Source organism: Dryobates pubescens, chromosome 12 (assembly GCF_014839835.1).
Source record: "Dryobates pubescens isolate bDryPub1 chromosome 12, bDryPub1.pri, whole genome shotgun sequence".
Classification (NCBI taxonomy): Eukaryota; Metazoa; Chordata; class Aves; order Piciformes; family Picidae; genus Dryobates; species Dryobates pubescens.
The window spans coordinates 11132525-11150951 of NC_071623.1; the positions used below are offsets into that span (position 1 = coordinate 11132525).

The 18427-nt window shown below is 39.5% G+C and overlaps 1 protein-coding gene across 10 annotated transcripts in view; it reads right to left on the reverse strand.

Moving 5' to 3' along the window:
• DMD (dystrophin) overlaps window positions 1-18427 on the reverse strand; it is a 1125431-nt gene that overhangs the window by 129485 nt on the left and 977519 nt on the right. For all 10 annotated transcript variants that reach the window (XM_054165808.1, XM_054165807.1, XM_054165806.1 and 7 more), the window contains one exon: window positions 12218-12296. In XM_054165808.1, coding sequence (XP_054021783.1) covers window positions 12218-12296 — 79 coding nt within the window. The remainder of the gene's footprint in view (window positions 1-12217; window positions 12297-18427) is intronic.

Sequence of the window (18427 nt, forward strand, 5' to 3'; positions counted from 1 at the left end):
CTCCCCCACCATGGACAGGGACACTTTTTGCTAGACTAGATTGCTCAAAGATTCATCCAAACTAGACTTGAACACCTCCAGGGTGGGGGCATCCATGACCTCCCCAGGCAACCTGTTCCAGTGTCTCACCACCCTCACCGTAAAGAATTTCTTTTGCATATTTAGTCAAAATCTATTGTCCTCAAGCTTCCATCCATTCCCTCTCATGCCATCAATACAAGCTCTTGTAAAAAGTCCCTTCCCAGCATTCTGGCAGGCCCCCGTCAGGTACTGGAAGGCTGCTAAAAGGTCTCCCCAGAGCCTTTTTTTCTCCAGGCTGAGCAGCCCCAACACTCACAGCTGGTGTGGAGCTCCAGCCCTCTGATCATCTTCATGGCCCTAGTCTGGTCCTGCTCCAGCAGTTCCCTATCCTTCTTATGCAGGGGGTATCAGAACTGGATGCAGTACTGCAGGTGGGGTCTCACAAGGGGAGAGTAGAGGGGAAGAATCACCTCCCCTATCCTGCTGGTCACACTTCTTTTGATGCACTCCAGGACAAAGTTGGCCTCCTGTTCTGCAAGCGCACATTGATGGCTCATGATGACTTTGTCATCAGCTGACACCCTCATGTCCTTCTCCTCAAAACTGCTCTCAAGCCACTCCTTGCCCAGCCTATATTTGCACTTGGGATTGCCTGGACCCAGGTGTAGGACCTTGTACTCAGCCCTGTTGAACTTCATGACGTTGGCTTGGGCCCACCCCTCCAGCCTGTCCAAGTTCCTCTGGATGGCATTCCATTTCTCCCTTGTGTCAGCCACACCACCCAGCTTGGTGTCATCTGCAAACCTGCTGAGGCTGCCTCAGTCCCCCTGTCCATATTGCTGACAAAGATGTTAAACAACACTGGTCTCAGTACTGACCCCTGAGGGATGCCACTTGTCACTGGTCTCCATTTGGACATTGAGCCATTGACTGCAACTGAGTCAGGCCATCCAGCTACTTCCCTATCCAGTGGGTGGTCCATCCCTTGGGTCCATACTTTTCCAATTTGCTGACCAGTATACCATGCAGGACAGTGGTTTGGCAATTTCATCTGCCAGTTCTTTCAGGACCAGTGGGTAGATCTCGTCAGGCCCCATGGGTTTGTGCATCTTCAGATTCTTTAGATGGTCTCAAAGATCCGGGGCTGTTGATCAATAGCTGCTGAGCATGAGCCAGCAGTGTGCTCAGGTGGCCCAGTAGACCCATGGCATCCTGGCCTGTACCAGGAGTGGTATGGCAAGCAGGACCAGGGGAAGTGATTGGCTACTTGTACTCAGCACTGGTGGAGCCACACCTGGAATACTGTGTTCAGTTTTGGGGCTCTCACTACAAGAAAGACATTGAGGTGCTGGAGCATGTCCAGAGAAGAGCAACAAAGTTGGTGAAGGGTCTGCACAACAAGTGTTATGAGGAATGGCTGAGGGAACTGGGGTTGTTTAGTCTGGAGAAAAGAAGGCTGAGGGAAGACTTATGCAAGTACCTGAAAGGACGTTGTAGAGAGGTGGGCGTTAATCTCTTCTCCCTAGTATCAATGGAGAGGATGAGAGGAAATAGCCTCAAGTTGTGCCAGGGGAGGTTTAGATTGGATATTAGGAGAAACTTCTTCACTGAAAGGGTTATTAAACACTGGATGAGGCTCGCCAGGGAGAAAGAGGTGGTTGAATCACCATCCCACACATAGATGTGGTGCTAAGGGACATGGTTTAGCACCAGACTTGGCAGAGTTAGATAATGTTTGGACTCAATAATATTAAAGGTCTTTTCTGACCAAAGCAGTTCTATGACAATTGACATTCTTATATTATTTCTCACCCAAACAATCATTAATATTCCCAAGCTACAGTACTTCCACTTTAAGTTTTGCTTCCTTTTCAATATCTGGAGGACAGAACAGATTGCTGCATATTTTTTGTTGCTTGTGAGTTTATTTGGCTATGAGCTTTGCAGTCATAACATATTATCATAGAATCTCACACACAAAAGTGTTCTTGATACATTAGAAAAGGAACAAATACTTTTCCTTTCATGACAACTAAATGTTTTAGGAATAACAAAGAATTCTGTGATGTTCTGCATAATTGGATTTAGTTTTTCTTCAAGAGATTGCTGTGAAGCTGTCTATAATATACTTTTGGTTTCCTGGATGATTCCAGCCTTGCATAAATTTGAGTTGACAAAATATGCAGCACATTTTACAGCTATGCTAAGAGAAAAATAATTTAACTTTTGGCAGAAGCCCAGAAGCTAAGAACAGCTGCTTCTTGTCTCTAGTTACCAGTACAGGTTTACTATTGATTACAAAGGTAGTGTAGGTAATGGACACAGGCATTTAATTCCTGGTTAAAACTAAACTCATGCTAGCAAAGACATTTTTGTATGACACTCTAGAATCCCTGTGTGCTGCAGCACTCAATAAGCAGACATTTTCCTGTTTCCTAAGTGTAATTCAGAAGTGTTTTATTCTTCTGGCTTGCACAACATAAGAACCCATTACCATACACCCAGCTACTTGTAATGTTGTTGACTGAAATTAAATACTACAAGAAAATATGGGGCAATTTAGAAGTGAATTTAAATTTCCCTATACTTCATTTGCATTGATATACATTTTAATGGTTACCTAATTTGGGAGTTTTATTTCTTTCTGTTGCTGTGCTAAAACCTGAGACTTGCTTTGCCCATTCAACTTCAGTGAACATGGTTCTTGACAGTAAGCCTACATCCTTATTTGTCTGCTGAATGTATAATGGAACAGCAGCATGCTGGCTCTCTGAACTTCAACAGTGTTTTACTCTGTGCAGGGATCTGAATCAAATATTAATAGGCTGATAGTACAATTTTATCTGCATTGATATTGCAAAAAAAAGATAATCTGATAAATATTTCACTTTAGCACTGCAAACACAAAGAAAAATATATGTGTGCTTGCTAACATTAGACTATTTCTCCCCCAGCTATTCAAAGGGTAAGTTTAGTATGTCCACATTTAAAAGTTGCTCTCAGTGGTCCTTATTTACATAATCAGCACAGACCTCTGGTCACTATAGTGGCACAAGTGTGCATTTTCAGTTGTAAAGACAAAGAAAAATCTTTTTAATCTTATTTGCCATTAGGGGTTAAAGTACTGGGCAATGATTTGAGGGTAGAAACCACAAAGGAGTACTGCTCAGTACCAATACACTGTACGCTTCTACATGTATCTTCTCAGAAAACTTAAAAGTTTTATGTTCATCATCAAGACCTGCATCAACTACAAGAGTAATTGGCCTTTGGAATGTGCTGCCCAGCGAGGTGGTGGAGTCACCATCCCTGGAGGCGTTCAAGAAAGGATTGGATGTGGCACTTGGAGCCATGGTTTAGTTGTCATTAGGTGTTAGGTACTAGGTGATAGGTTGGACTTGATGATCTCTGAGGTCTCTTCCAACCTCTTTGATTCTATGATACCTCTTTGGGGGCCATCGTAGTTGTAATTCAGCTAATAAATTTACTGATTCAGCCTAGGAACACTGCCTCCATGACTTAGCTTGTTCTACCTAGCATTACCATCATTAATATCTTGATGCAAGCACAGAGCTAGGGATTTATTTATTCACATAAAATTTGTTCTTCTACCAGCTGTTTTCACTGCAGCAAGGCACAGAGTTGGTGGTGTTTTCAAATAAAGTCAGGCAGGGGGGATGAAAAGACGAGACAATCTTTGTGTCTGAAATGGCACCGATTCCCCAAGAATCAGAAGTTCACATCTCTGCAAGGTACAGTAACCTTTCACAGAAGAGGCATTGAGTACTTTTTCAATTATTTTCAAATGAGACCATTATAAATGAGAAACTTGCCCTCCACAGACTATCTAAAGAGCTCATTCTTCTCCTTCTGAAAAGAATGAGTTAAAGCAATGCTTCCCCTCCCATAATCAGTTCCTGACGCACCCTGGCAATATGCCATCCCCAACACCTATGCCCGCACGCCGGTGGCACAATAGAAGTATTTGCATAATCGATGAGTTATTTGAGGTACTTTGCAAGAAAAGTCAGTTATGCATCTGTAAAAATATGATTTTTGCCCCCCAGACTTACTGAGATTCATTTCTAATTTATGTGCATTTATTATTGTCAAAGAACAATTAGATTGTGTTGTGAAGCACTGAGGTGTAATGTTGCACTGTGTAGTTGAGCAACATGTCAGAATACATCGACTATGCAATTTTGAAGTTACAAGGCAGAAACATCAATCAAAACATCTTTCATAAAGACTACACAGTGTGGGGTCTGTTCTGTTCCATTCCAAGCCCTAGCTCCTGCTGCTGCACACATGGATGGATTCACAAGCATTTCAGAGATAGAGAGCTCCTCTTCAGCTAGGACGCTGCTGCTCCTAACTCTGAGCAAACGCTCACTGCTTCCCTGCAGTGCTAGCAGCAGAATCTGTCACTGTAGTGCATATGCAGATATTTACTGAATGTAACCATTTTCAGAACACTTTTAACCAAATTGAAGAAGGGATTATTAGTCATGAAAGAGCTCAGCACATGATCAGGGCCAATTACAACAAAGGTCAGTTTACTGCCCTAGTAAGAGGCCTTTCCATCTTGTGTTTCCTACTGGAATCTTTGCAGGCAGTTTAAGATTTCTCTCCTCCACCCTAGAGCCAACATTATATTATACCGCCCAAACAATGGATATCTTTAATCATGAACAGTGCTTCCAGAGGTATCCAAATGCTGCTTGTAACAAGAAATATAAAATTCATCTCACAGTAATTTTCTTATATGTCACAGTACTGTGAAACAGCAAAAGGCCAAGCATCAACTTGTTAAAAAAGAAATACTGAATAAAATACAGCAAAGTGATATAGTCTGTATCGATCCATATATCCCAAGGTACTTCATATCACTAACTTCTGTTGCACTCTTATGCTAAAGAAATAAAATTCCTAGAACTAACTCCTCAAATGAGCTCATGGATAAATGCATCAGAGTTAAACCTGTCAGTGTAAAAAAAATGCAGTAGATCTTGTTTAGGCTTCACAGATCAAATGTTACTTCAAAAACAATATAAAATAGTGAATGGAAAATTTCTGTCTTACCAACATACTAATTCAGACAGTGAACAAAAGCATAAGAGGCAACAACCCATCTTTTGAGTCCAATAATCATTAAGAGCAAAAAATAATATTTGATTACATGCAATATAGGATTACATGCAAATATAGGATTGTCTAAATGCACTAAGTAATTAGAGTGGACACTCCCACCTAAAAAACAAAATAATCTCTGCTTCAGTATAAATACTATGGAGTATTTTTAAGTTGATGACAAATGAAAACCCAGAACACAAGAGAGATATTTAGAATTAATTATTAAATGCTATTCAAGGTCAAAGTATTTTTTTGTTGGAAGCTTTTGTTTTCCATAAACATAAGATATTAATTACAAGGAAAATTTTTTGCTTCCAGGTGAAGAGAAGAGGAGAACATCATGATTTGAAAACTGACTTAATAATTCTGCTCAGGAATTTATCTCTCAATGTATTAGAGTGGACATGTTCTCTTAAAACAAATGCTCAGGAAAGATAAAAACATAGGTATAAAGCTGGAATTTCATAAATCATATTTTATTGAGAATAAAAAAAATTAACTTCTATGGTAACATTCTCTGTGGCTTTTCTGAGAAGAAAATATAATGGAAAAAATAAAGCCCACAAGAGGAGGACTGGTTATCACATGACCTGAATTTCACAGTGAAATAAATTCTATCATTTTATTCCAAAAGTAAGAATAAAGAGATTCTCTTAAAATATGCCAATGTTATATTTCTCTTTAAAACTTCTAGTAGTCAGGCAAAGTTGAGCACTACCAAAAGTTGTTACCGTGGTCACAACATTCAAAATGAGGAAGAAATTGACTGAATACTTTTCCCCCTGATTTGAAACCTGATTTACCCATCACACAAATCTTGAGGTTGAATTGGTGCCCAGTGCTGCTACAAATTCAACATAAAATCATAGACTCATAGAACATTAGAGGCTGGAAAGGACCTCCAGAGATCAAGTCCAACCCCCCTGCCAAAGCAGGATCACTTAGTCCACACAGGAATTCATCCAGGTGGGTTTCGAAAGTCTCCAGAGGAGACGACTCCACAACGTCTCTGGGCAGCCTGTTCAGTGCTCTGTCACCCTCACAGTAAAGAAGTTTCTCCTCATGTTGAGGTGAAACCTTTTATGTTCAAGTTAGCATGCGTTGTTCCTTGTCTTATTAATGTGCACCACAAAAAAGAGATTGACCCCATCCTCTTGACACCCACCCCTCAGATATTTCCAGATAGTGATCAGATCCCCTCTCAGTCTTCGCAAGACTAAACAGCCCCAGGTCTCAGTTTCTCTTCACAGGGGAGATACTCATGGCTCTCTGTTGGACCATGATAATAACAATGGCAAGACCTGTGAAGCAAACTTTCTTTTTCCCCTGGCACTTTAATAGCTTTCTTTCCCCCCTTTTAAAGAAGCACGTGTAGCCATTTTGCAATTACATGAAAACAGGGGGGGAAAAGTTTCCTCACAATAAAGATCCTTTAGCTAATATGACCACTTTAAAATGAAATAATGAAATCCCTTTGCTTCCAAGGAGCTCTCAGAGCTAAGGTGATTCTCTTTGTCCTCTAACCTTATCTTACTATCCGGTAATATTTTCTATTCAAAACATTCAATGTGATATCTAAAAAATATTAAATCGTTACACCCAAAAGACATGGATGAATGGACAAGGTTTTCAGTGTCTGCATGTCAAAAGTAATATCTGGAAGACAATATAATATAATGCATGCAATGAGAAATAGGAGAGGAAGATAGAGTTGTTAGTACTGGAAATAATCTATCAGGTGGATGGGTAAAGTGCCTTAAGAGTCCTAGAGCTCTGTCATTTTTAGTCAGATGTCTTCATTAGCAGGATTTGCCCTTTCAAAGACATCTGCCTATGCAAGACAGGACTTCACTAATCTCTGCTTTGCATAATAATCAAAATGCTTACTCAGATGTTGGGAGATATGAGTACTTGACATCTCTCCCAGCCTAAAGGAATACAGATCCATGTTTCCAGTTTCTCAGGAGGCTGGCCTAAATAGCTGAAAGGAAACTAAAGTACAGAAAAAAGAAGAAAAGCCAGATCTGAACTTTTGCAGTTTTGAGCTTATTATCCTGAGAAGGAGAGACCTGGGTTACCTATCCTAGCCCTGTGATCATATTTTTTATTTTTAATGAATAATTGTCTGACATCAAATGCCACAGAAGCACTCTGATCACCAGCTTGATGTGCAAACTGTTGGCTCCAGCATTCATAACCTTTCTGTTTCTGAGTGAAAGCTGCTATGGCTGCTTCATTTCATGTTGAAGTCGGTGCTGTTTCATGGTTAGAAGTCCAAAACTTGAAGGCATAGTTGTGTATCTTCAGTTAAAATATAATTCCTAGCACATATGTAGGTATGCATATTTAAAAGTCTGGTACTGATATTAGCTAGATGTAAATCAGATTTTCAGACTTGCAAACCAGAATATTCTTTCTCTTTGCATTTTCAGGTTCTTCACCTTGATGAAAGTCCATGGTCTCTGAATTTAGGAATCACAAGCAGCACCTAGGATTTCCCAGTCACAAGTAAGTAATTTCCAGTTCTGCCTGAGTATCTGAGCACTATTTCATGCAGTCACTTCACTGACATGCTACACATACTAACATAGCTCATACTGGAGCCAGACAGTAAATTACAAGGTTTGCTTATGCTTTTTAAAAGATGCAATAGCTTCTATATCTTCCAGTGATCACAATTAGTGCACATGAATGAGCTAGCACATTTAAAATAGGATTGATGGGAGGCTGGCTAGCTTTGCAAATGATATTAAAAGCAATCTGACATCAATCTTACTTTTCATTTATTGCATCTCAAAAAAAAAAAAAAAAGGTAATAGCTGTTGTGACAAAGGTGAGCCCTCCAGTAACAGACAATGGATCCCATTCTTTGTGAAGGGCAGCATCACAGAGAGACAGAAAGGAGAAGCCAAAAGAGTAAAATTATTCCAGAGGAGTTAGTGAAAACTCTGGAGTTGGAGTTCTGTTTGAAATGTGCAGGTACTCTCTTTCTCACACTCCAGTTACTGTATATAGTTTCCAAATTAAGCACCATCATCCATGAAAGGATCACAGATTTTTTTAATTACATTGCTAAATATTTACCAATTTCTCTTTAACAGAAAGGAGTTGTCTTCTTTTTTTCCCTTTTATTTTTTATATCCTGATTTAAATCATTCTTATTAAACAGCAAAACCTTTAAACCGCCAAACCTCCCCTGTGGAATCTCAGTATAATGTCTTGCATACACAACACATTTATCAGCTATATCTTAGCAATTATTCCTGTGAATGCTGAGAGCCTCTGTTCTTGGCAAGGAATAAACTGAGGAGGAACTGGGACTCTGTAGAGACTAGCAGAGTGAAATGAGTTTGGGGAAACATGAAGTACTGATCAGAAAACTCAAGGACTGAGGTGAGAGAGCCCATCAGAAAATGTAAGAGGCTGGGTAAAGCCAAGCTCATGTACTAGCAGAAGTAAGAACCAGTTTTGGTAAGAGTCTTTATACTTGAGGGCAGCCCAAAGCCTTGCTACAGACACACAAGTGTATACTAACTCCTTGGTCATCACTTTAACTCACAACCAGGAAATGTCTGAATTATCCTGTGCCACAGTATAGATAAACACTCTCACTTGGTCATTTAGAAGAAGCAAGAGAGGAAAGTAGAACTGCATGAGAATGGAGAGAAATTGTTCCTAAATAAAAAACACTGCAAAGAGGGAGACTTTCTTTCTTTCTTCCTTCCTTTTTTTCACTCCTTATCTCTCCAGCTCACACCTTCCCTCCTATCTCTCTCAGAAATAGCTGTAAGAATAGCTCTTAGAACAGGCTGCAAGTGCTTAGAAACAGGGACAATCACTTGATTCCTTGACTGCACAGGGCATGGCAAATGCAAGGACCCTGCACCATTCCTCCATTCCTTTTGCTGGGTTTTCAGCAGCCCTATGTGGCTTCAGTTCAAACCAAGCAGAAACAGACAGATGATGCTGTTATTTCTCTCTATAAAATAGTATATAGGAACATATAAAAAATAACCACAGATTAGAAGCTCATATTTATTTCTTCCAGATGGGAGAGAAATGTAATTCACTCACTTGACTATAGTACAACCCTCTCTGCACAGCTACTTAAAGGTAGAACAACTCTAAAAGTACATTTTTTCATATAAATACATAAACACAGTTGGGGGCTGAACATCATCATTCACACCTTAAGGTAAACAAATATGTATGGTGGAGGGAAATTTGATGCTGAGTTTGAGAGAATGAATTGATTATTACTGGCATATAAATTATGTATGAAATAGCCACTAAATTGCTTATTTTCCTTACTTATTACAGTTTCCATTGATCTTATGTGTACCTCAGCTCCTTAGGTGAAAACAATTTGGTAAGCTGAACTTGTAAAATAAAATCAGAGAGCGGAATTATCATGATTGACCTTTTCACTGCCACATCTAAGCAAATCCAACTTGGACTCCATTTGCCATGCACTGAAAGACAACTTGCAAGTGATTAAATCCACCTTCACCTGACCTGCCCAGTTCTGTTTAAAGCTTTTATGTTTCAGCACTGTGACCCTTACAGTAAAGAAGTTCTTTCTCATGCTGAGGTGGAACTTCCTGTGCTGTGGTTTACATCCATTGTCCCTTGTCCTATTCCCAGGGTGCAACTGAGCAGAGGCTGTCCCCTCCTTCTTGGCACCCAGCCCTCATATATTTATATATATTTATTTAATCCCCTCTCAGTCTTCTCTTCTCCAGACTAAAAAGCCCCAGGTCTCTCAGCCTTTCCTCATAAGGCAGTGCTCCAGTCCCTTAATCATCCTTATAGCCCTCCATTTGAGTCTCTCAAGTAGATCCCTGTCCCTCTTGAACTGGGGAGCCCAGAACTGGGATGCAATATTCTAGGTGGGGCCTCACTAGGGCAGAGTAGAGGGGGAGGAGAACCTCCCCCTGGAGGAAGGGGCACACTGGATCTATTGGGCACACTCTTCTTAATATACCCTTGGCCTTCTTGGCCACAAGGGCACATTGCTGTCTTTGCTGGCCATGGTTAGTACACAGTAGAATAATCCGTTGTCTTACTGTCTCACTAATAGTGTGTGGGCAAAAAGAGGTGACATAACACTGAGAAACCTTTAGATTGATTTAGTTTATCAGTAACAAGTCAGAATGGGTCTAGGATATAACATAAAAGCAGCTGCCTGGCTGCAGTCAGCACTGGCATAGGGAACAAAGATGTGCTGTTCAGTGTGGTAATTTAGTTCAGGTCACTAGTCTCTTCCAAATTGCCATGTAGGCTTGTTTAATTCATCCTTCAAATATATTTTTTTCAGCAGGAATACACTGCATGTCAGAAATAAACCAGGCATCTGCTTACATATTGCATTCACCTAATATATCACAGTACATTAGAGGTTGGAAAGGGACCTCAAGAGATCATTGAGTCCAATACCCCTGCCAAAGGAAGATCACATAGGGTAGTCCACAGAGGAATGCATCCAGGGGAGTTTTGAACATCTCCAGAGAAGGAGACTCCACTACCTCTCTGGGCAGCCTGTTTCAGCACTCCATAACAACTATTGGATGTTGAGTCCTAACAGTGTCTGATTTGCAGTTATATATACCAGGTTGAAAATTATTCCCAGTGATTAGAAGGTAATTAAAAGCGGTTTCAAATAAGTAGTAGAAATTACAAAAATAGGTCTCATTTCTTCACAAGATCATAGTCTGATAAAAAATAAAATAAAATAAAAAAGCAAAGTTGAGTCATTTTGAGCCTGCATTATGCTTATATGTCACAACACTGAGTCTGGTTTTGCGTTTGCAGCTCACCTCACTGAGAATTCTCAGTTTTCCTTTGACATTTTCGGTGAAAAAAATATGGCGACTCAATTAAAATGACAACGCAGTATCAGCTGCAGAAAAGTTTGTCCTCTACCCCACTGTAAACATAACTCTCTGAACGTGCAACAATAGTAACGTCTCTTTCTGATGTCTAGATAGCTTATTCCTCTGTATGTTGGAGACCATTATCCTGTGACTGTGTTCTGTTCTCTTGATATAATCACTTAAATAAAGTTTTACTGTTTACTTTCCTTAATTGAAATACAATAGAAAATACACAACCTCTAAGAAGTTTCACTTTTCTCACTGCTGTGGAGCTTTAAAGGTGTTTCAAGTTGTCTTTCAGTGTACTTCAAAAACTCCTAGATAAAAAGAGTGTGTGTAGAGGTGAAGTGGGAGTACTACTGGCAATTATATGTTGCATAGAGTTGGAATAGGTTTACTTTAACTGCCATCCTTCTGCCAGCCTTTCCACTGTGACTTAGAACATTGCTCTAAGTGATCAAATTCTGCAAAATATCTTTTTCACGGGGTTCTTTTTGCCCCTTTCTTTTGGAGCTGAATATTTCTTTTAGCAGATAGCCCAAATTTATTTTTATTAATTTTTTTCTGAGTTACAATAATAAGAAAATGTTAGAATTGTTAACATTTTAATTCACTAGTCTTAAGAGACAGCCTTCAAACAATGAAGGCCAGCCTCACATTGCACAGAGCTATAAGAAGTCTGCTTAACTGCCATCCTTCTGCCAACCTTTCCACTGTGATTTAGAACCTCTCACTGCTCTGCTAAGTGATCAAATCCTGCAAAATATCATTTTCACAGGTTTTATCTTGCCTCTTTTTTGGAGCAGAATATTTCTTTTAGCAGATAGTCCAATTTTTTTTCCCATTTTTTTTTCCTCACTTACAATAAGAAGAATATCTTAAAATTTTAAAGATTTAAAGTCTTAAAAGAGGCCCTTCAAATGATGAAGGCCAACCTCACATTGGCAAATATAGGGACAAACAGGCTTGATACTGGCAGATATTTTGCTTTTGCTCTGGATTGTATGAACTTATTTAACAGTTTCCTGTTTTCAGTAAGGAAAAAAAAATTGAAACCATTTTAATACAGTGTAAAATAGAAACTCATAGCAATGATACCTGACACATGGCCACAGATATAAATATATATAAAAAACAAATCAATTAACTGCATCTTCCAGTTGAGCAAGGAGAAACAGAAAACTACTCACTGGTAAGAAAATGCTGGGAAGTAGGACCAAAATCCCTGTGAGCTTCATGCAGTTGCCTGATGCGCTCATCGATGGCCACCTGTTGAGAGGAAAACACATTAATCACTGTCTTCTAAAAAAATAGCAATTATAGAATCATAGAGTGTTTTAGGTGGCAAGGGACCTTAAAGTTCTAAGTCCCCTGCCATGTGCAGGGACAACTTCCACTAGACCAGGTTGCTCAAGGACTCATCCAACCTGGCCTTGAACACCTCCATGGAGAGGGCATCCACAACTTCCCTGGGCAACCTGTTCCAGTATATCACCACCACCACTGTAAAGAATTTCTAATATCTAGTGTAAATCTACTCTCCTCCAGCTTAAAGCCTCATCCTATCACTACAAGCCTGTTTACAAAGTGTTCCCCCCCCATCTTTCTTTTAGCCCCACTTCAGGTACTGGAAGGCTACTGTAAGGTCTCCTTGGAACCTTCTCTTCTCAAGGCTGAACAACCCCAGCTCTCACAGCCTGTCCCCAAAGGGAAGGTCCTCTACCCCTCTGATCATTAGAGAACATTGTTTAAAATTACCAAGGATCCTGCAACAATTGCTACTCCACAGGGCTCAAGAGAGATTTAATATGTTTTATCCAAATGAAAGGAGGTCTAAACCAGGATCGAGTTTGGTCTTCAGTGTTTTACTCTGCCCCCAGAAATTGTTGAAAATATAAAGGATGATAAATGAAAATACATCAAATTGGCCTCACTTTACATACTTAGAATAAGACTGCTTCTCATCAATATTGAAGTCAAAAACATTCCTTTATGTTGATAATTTTACAGAAGTACTTTTAAAAGAGTGTAGCAGTATAAATAAGCATGTGAAAAGTAATCTTTCTTAATGTGGACATGATAAACATATTTTAATTCATTGCTGAAATGAGGGTAACCAAAGAGCATCTGGTACAAACATTTCTATGTTCTTTTCATGAGTCAAATCTTAGCCCCTTGATCTTTTACATGGAAGACTTCTCTGAAGAGTAAGTTGTCCTAATATATTGTGGGGTTGGGGTACTGCATTAAAACACAGGTGCTGGTTGCAAGATTGGTTTTATTTTTACTCTTGAAAATCCCAGTAAAATACCAGGCAAGCAACTAAGAGGAGGTGGTTTCTACACGATTCCATAGTGTATGAATGACATCTAACAGCAGATTTATAGCCTAGATGCTAAAAGGATATCGTCATTAAGATAAGCCTAAGATTAGATAAAGCAAGGAAAATGTCTGCAGTGTCCAAACTGACTTGTATTCTTTCTAGGAAAAAGAAAAAAATCTTCTTGCCTGATGCTCATGGAAAGGAACAGCAGTTTTTATTATCCCTATTTCTAAGCCAAATCATGTTGTCATTGAAAAGACTTAATAGTGTCATGTACTATTTTGTTAGGGGATTACTGATACTATAATTCAAATATTCACTTGTCCCTCTTCTTGATTTACCATTGCTAGGTCTGCTGACATGCTAGAAAAGTACTAGAATCCCAAAACATATTGAAAGAAAAATGTTTTCCTTTATTATTTTCCTTAAGAGAAAATGAAACTTTTCTTCACTAGATTTTTTGGTACTTTTTCACTTCTGAATAAAATATACCAAATAGAGCCATTGTGAGAGCCCAAAGACTCTATTGTCTCAAAACAATGCGTGACCTACCTGGTCTGAATAGAAGGGTGATTGCTTTGATGGCCCTTAATAGCTCTGGAGAAGAGCTGCTAGCCTGGCAGAATGGCTTGACAATGAAAAATATCATTTCCCCAGAGGCAAGAATTCCCTTTTTCCTTATTTTAAAGCCACTGCGACAGTGCTATAGCAAGGCTGGTGACAGACAATGCACTGTAAGGACCTGGAGTGCACCTCTCTCTGATTGAAGAAGTTGCCCTCCCGTCACCTCTGACACACACACACAAGTGTATTAAAGGAGTCCATCTGGGGTCCATGTGTTGCACCTACTACAGAAGACCTTTCTGGGATGTACACCAGCCACTGAAGGACTTGGACTATGACTGCGAAAACATCACTGTATCCAAGGAGTGGTGATATCTTTCGCTCTTACTTCTTAACTCTCTCTTTCTCACTCTCTTTCTATTATTCCCTCTCCTATTTCCCTTCTGCTCCAGTCCAATCTAATAAACCCAATTCATCAGACATTTGGCGTTGGTTCACTTTGATTTACTCCAAGTGAATTTTTGAGTCTTAACGTGACCTCCCCTGCTGCCTACGGTTGGCTCAGGCTACCAGGCCATGACAGCCATATATTAGAATCTCTTTCAATCCCCTTAAAACACAGCTTCAAATAAAGGAGGAATGGGTTTCATTAAGTTCTATTTTATCAAATTACTTCACTTTCTGTTTTAAGAACATTGATGGAAGAATGAGGAGATCAAACAGCTATCACCTCTCCCATTCAGCAAGATTAGACATCTACCTTTGATCTTAGCTTCTTTAAACTACTGTTCATCTGAAACACAGCAACAGCATAAACTCTTCTCAAGTCATGATGCCATCTTCTCTAAGGGCATCTAAGGGCACATGCAGCATAATATATAGAGACTAATTGCATAATTACTATGCCTCAGATGTAGCAAATTATATGAAGTTGTGTGAGTAGCAATTTCCACTACTTATTAACATGGGACAGCAGAAACAAGATCTCTAGTTTAAAAATTGTAAAACATGGGGACTTAAGGTGATAGTGGAATATCTGAATGTCTGTCCTAGGATTCTGATGAAATATGGCAAGAAATGAAGGAAAAGAACAGAAGATTCTTATCTAAACAGCTATATTTAGGGCTGCAAGAAAATGATACACAACCTCCTTTTTCAAAATTTGCTTCATCAAAGGCTGGGCTCATGAAAAGAGAAGGGCAATTTTCTGTACTAATAAGCATGCATACATACAATACTTATTAGAAGAACACTCCTTTAATTCCCTCACCATATTCATAGCATTTCCACAGCCTCCTGACCTTGACTCCAGTTGCATCCAATTTGACTTCATATCAAAGGCAGCACACTTCTAGGAGAACCTCTTTAATGTTGCCCAGAAATTCTCCTCCCACGAGCTGAAAAGGATCTTTTTTCCCCCACTCTCACTTACTCAGAGCTGCCAAAACAGTACAGGGCTGTTCTTTACAAATCAATAAACAGGAAGATTTGATCTACTGTACTGCTAATAGCTACTGAATCCAGCCACTCTCTATTCCTTGTTTATTAGGAGATAACGATGGCTTTAAATAAGCACACGTTGTGCTGTTAGTGGGGAACACCTGGGGAAAAGGCAACTGATAGTCATTCTTCTCAGCTGCTAAACTTCAGCATTAAGTCTTGCTGTTTACTGAATTGAAAGCACAGCAAAGGACAATAGGTTTCCTGGTGAAAAGCTCTGTAATCTGAAATATTTTGACAGTGTAAAAAATTAACATAATGTCTGCTTATTTTCCAGGTGAAAGAAAAAAAAAAGGCAGATAAACATAGTGTTACCCACATGCCTTTACAGCTGTTACAAAGACTATAATTCCAAGATTTCTGAGTCATGGTAGTACTGTATGCTTCAGCAGATTGAAATCTGACTTCATGCAATTCTCCTTTCAGTAAAAGAAAAAGAAATTCTGAAGTCTGTATACTGTACCTTGATGGCTTTTCAGATGAAACATGACATTAGAGTAAAATGTAATAAAAATTCAGGAAACATCTACAGCCCTGGACACAGACAGTAAGAAAACAGTAAATAAAAGAACAGCTTTCCTGTCTTAGTATGTCTACTGCCAATAACCAGCTACTGCTTCTTAAGCTTTTGTTTAGTAATCCTAAATCAGCCAATATCAGGCTTTGTGTATCTCTATGGCTAAAGAAAGTTAGGCCTTATGCTTTAAATAACAAAACCATTCAAATTTAGTGGGAACAAAACAGTTGTAAACTCTATGAAATCTTAAGAACAAACAACTTGAGGAACTATTTCTTTTAGAAAAAATTACTTGTTTAGTTTTGGATAAAAGATATTTGGTCAGAAAGGCTTAGTCTTTATCTGTCTATTGCTCTTGTAAAAGCCACCACACATACTAGTGAGGGTTCTGAGAGGTTGGCTTTCACATCACTGGATGTTCCTCATTCCTATTCATGCAGTTTTGTTAGGTATATCTTATGAAACTAATATGAGCTGAGCAGGTACATTTAAAAGTACAAGAAACTGCTGTGCAGTCCACCATTCTTAACCGTTTTATTAACAAAGGGATTGAATTCTTGATTTTCCAGATACATTAATTGATCACATACAAAAAGCAATATTAAAATACAATCTGAACTATATTTCTGAGAAATTCCTTGCAGAATTTCACAATATACCTAGAAAATAATTTTGCAAATTATGATTGCAACTTCTCCCTCTCTGCCCCCAAAGCAGCACTGCACAAATTAAAGGGTTTTCAATTCACAATTTACATCAATACTTACTGACATCTCTGTTGGTTTTGGCTGGAATAATTTTCCTCATAGTAGCAAGTATAAGGATATGTTTTGGAATGGTACTGAAAAGGGTATTGGTAATACAGAGACGTTTTAGTTGATGCTGAACAATGCTTACACAGGGTCAAGGCCTTTTCTACTTCTTACACCACCCCACCAGTGAGTAGGCTGGGACTACACAAGAATTTGAGAGAGAACAGAGCTGAGATTGCTGACCAAATGGATATCTCATACCATCAGACATCATGCTCAGCACATAAAGCTGAAGAAGGAAGGAAGCAAAAAAGGAGGAAGAGGGTGACATTTGAAAGGATGGCATTTGTCTTCCCATGTAGTCGTTACGTGCAATGGACCCCTGTTTTTTCTGGAGATGGCTGAACACGTGCATGCCAGGGGAGGTAGTGAATGAATTACTTGTTTTGCTTTGCTGGAGTGCATAGTTTTTGTATTTTCTATGAAGCTGTCTTTATTTCAACTCACTATTTATTTATTATTCTCTTCCCCATCCCACCAGGAACAAGCAAGCAAGTGGCTATGTGAGGCTTACTTGCTGGCTGGAGTTAAATCTCAACAACATCCCTTACTAAGTTCTACTCCATGTGGGCTGTGGCTTGCCCAAACACATTTCTATGCACTTGGACAGTGCCTCTATATTCCATCCAGGCTACCTGTCTGTGCTTGCACTTTCTGTATGCTACTTTTTTCTGTTTGAGCATTGGCAGGTGCTCCTCACCCATTCACACAGGCCTCCTGGTATTTTTGTCTGACTTCCTGCTCTTCAGGATAGACCAGTTTTGAGCTTCCAGAAGATGATCCTTGTGTAGCAACTAACTTTCTTGGACCTCTTTTCATTCTAGGGTTTTATCACATAAGATTCTTGCCAGAAGATTCTTGAAGAAGCCAAAGTCTGCTCTCCTGAACTCTAGGCTTGTGGACTCACGATCACTGCAGCCAAGGCTGCCTTCAGCCTTTACCTTCCCAATGAACCCTTCCATGTTTGTGAATATGAGGTCCAGCAGAGCACTTATCTTCATTGGGTCCTCTATCAGTTGAGTCAGGAAGCTTTCATCAATGCCACCTGGGAACTTATTGCATTGTTTATGACTCACTGTGCTGTCTCTCCAACAGATAATGATTCTATGATTCTATAATCAGGCTAGCCTCCCTGGGAACCTTGCACTGGGCCTGTGAACATGAGGTTGCTTCTAGCTCTCTGTAAAATGTCCCAAACAAATATTCCTCCTGTTCAGGTGGCCTGTAGGAGACATCCATTACAATGTCACTCATACTAGCCTGCTCTTTAATCCTCACCCATGAATTCTCAACCTACTCCATTTCCAACCCCACCATTCCTAGTTTAAAGCTCTTTATGTATCTTCTATGCAGCCCCATAAAGAGCCCCTTAGAGCTCTGACTATGTAGACCTATAGATTCAGTGATTGCTGTTCTGTTTTCAGCATAAAGCTGAGATTCTTAGTTCTGTATTGTAAGATGGGGAAAAGAGAAACAAAAACATATATGCTACCCTGAACTGCTGGAAGGTTATTGATCTTAAAATGAACCTAACTTTGATGTAATTTGGCATTTTCAAAGTCAGTGAGAACTGGGCACCTGCAACCAGGGACACTGTGTGCTGTGTAGTAAGTAAAACCATCTAGTATGGAGCTTAGCAAGGCATATATTCTTTCTGACTTCAAGTCTTACTTTTGAGATCAAA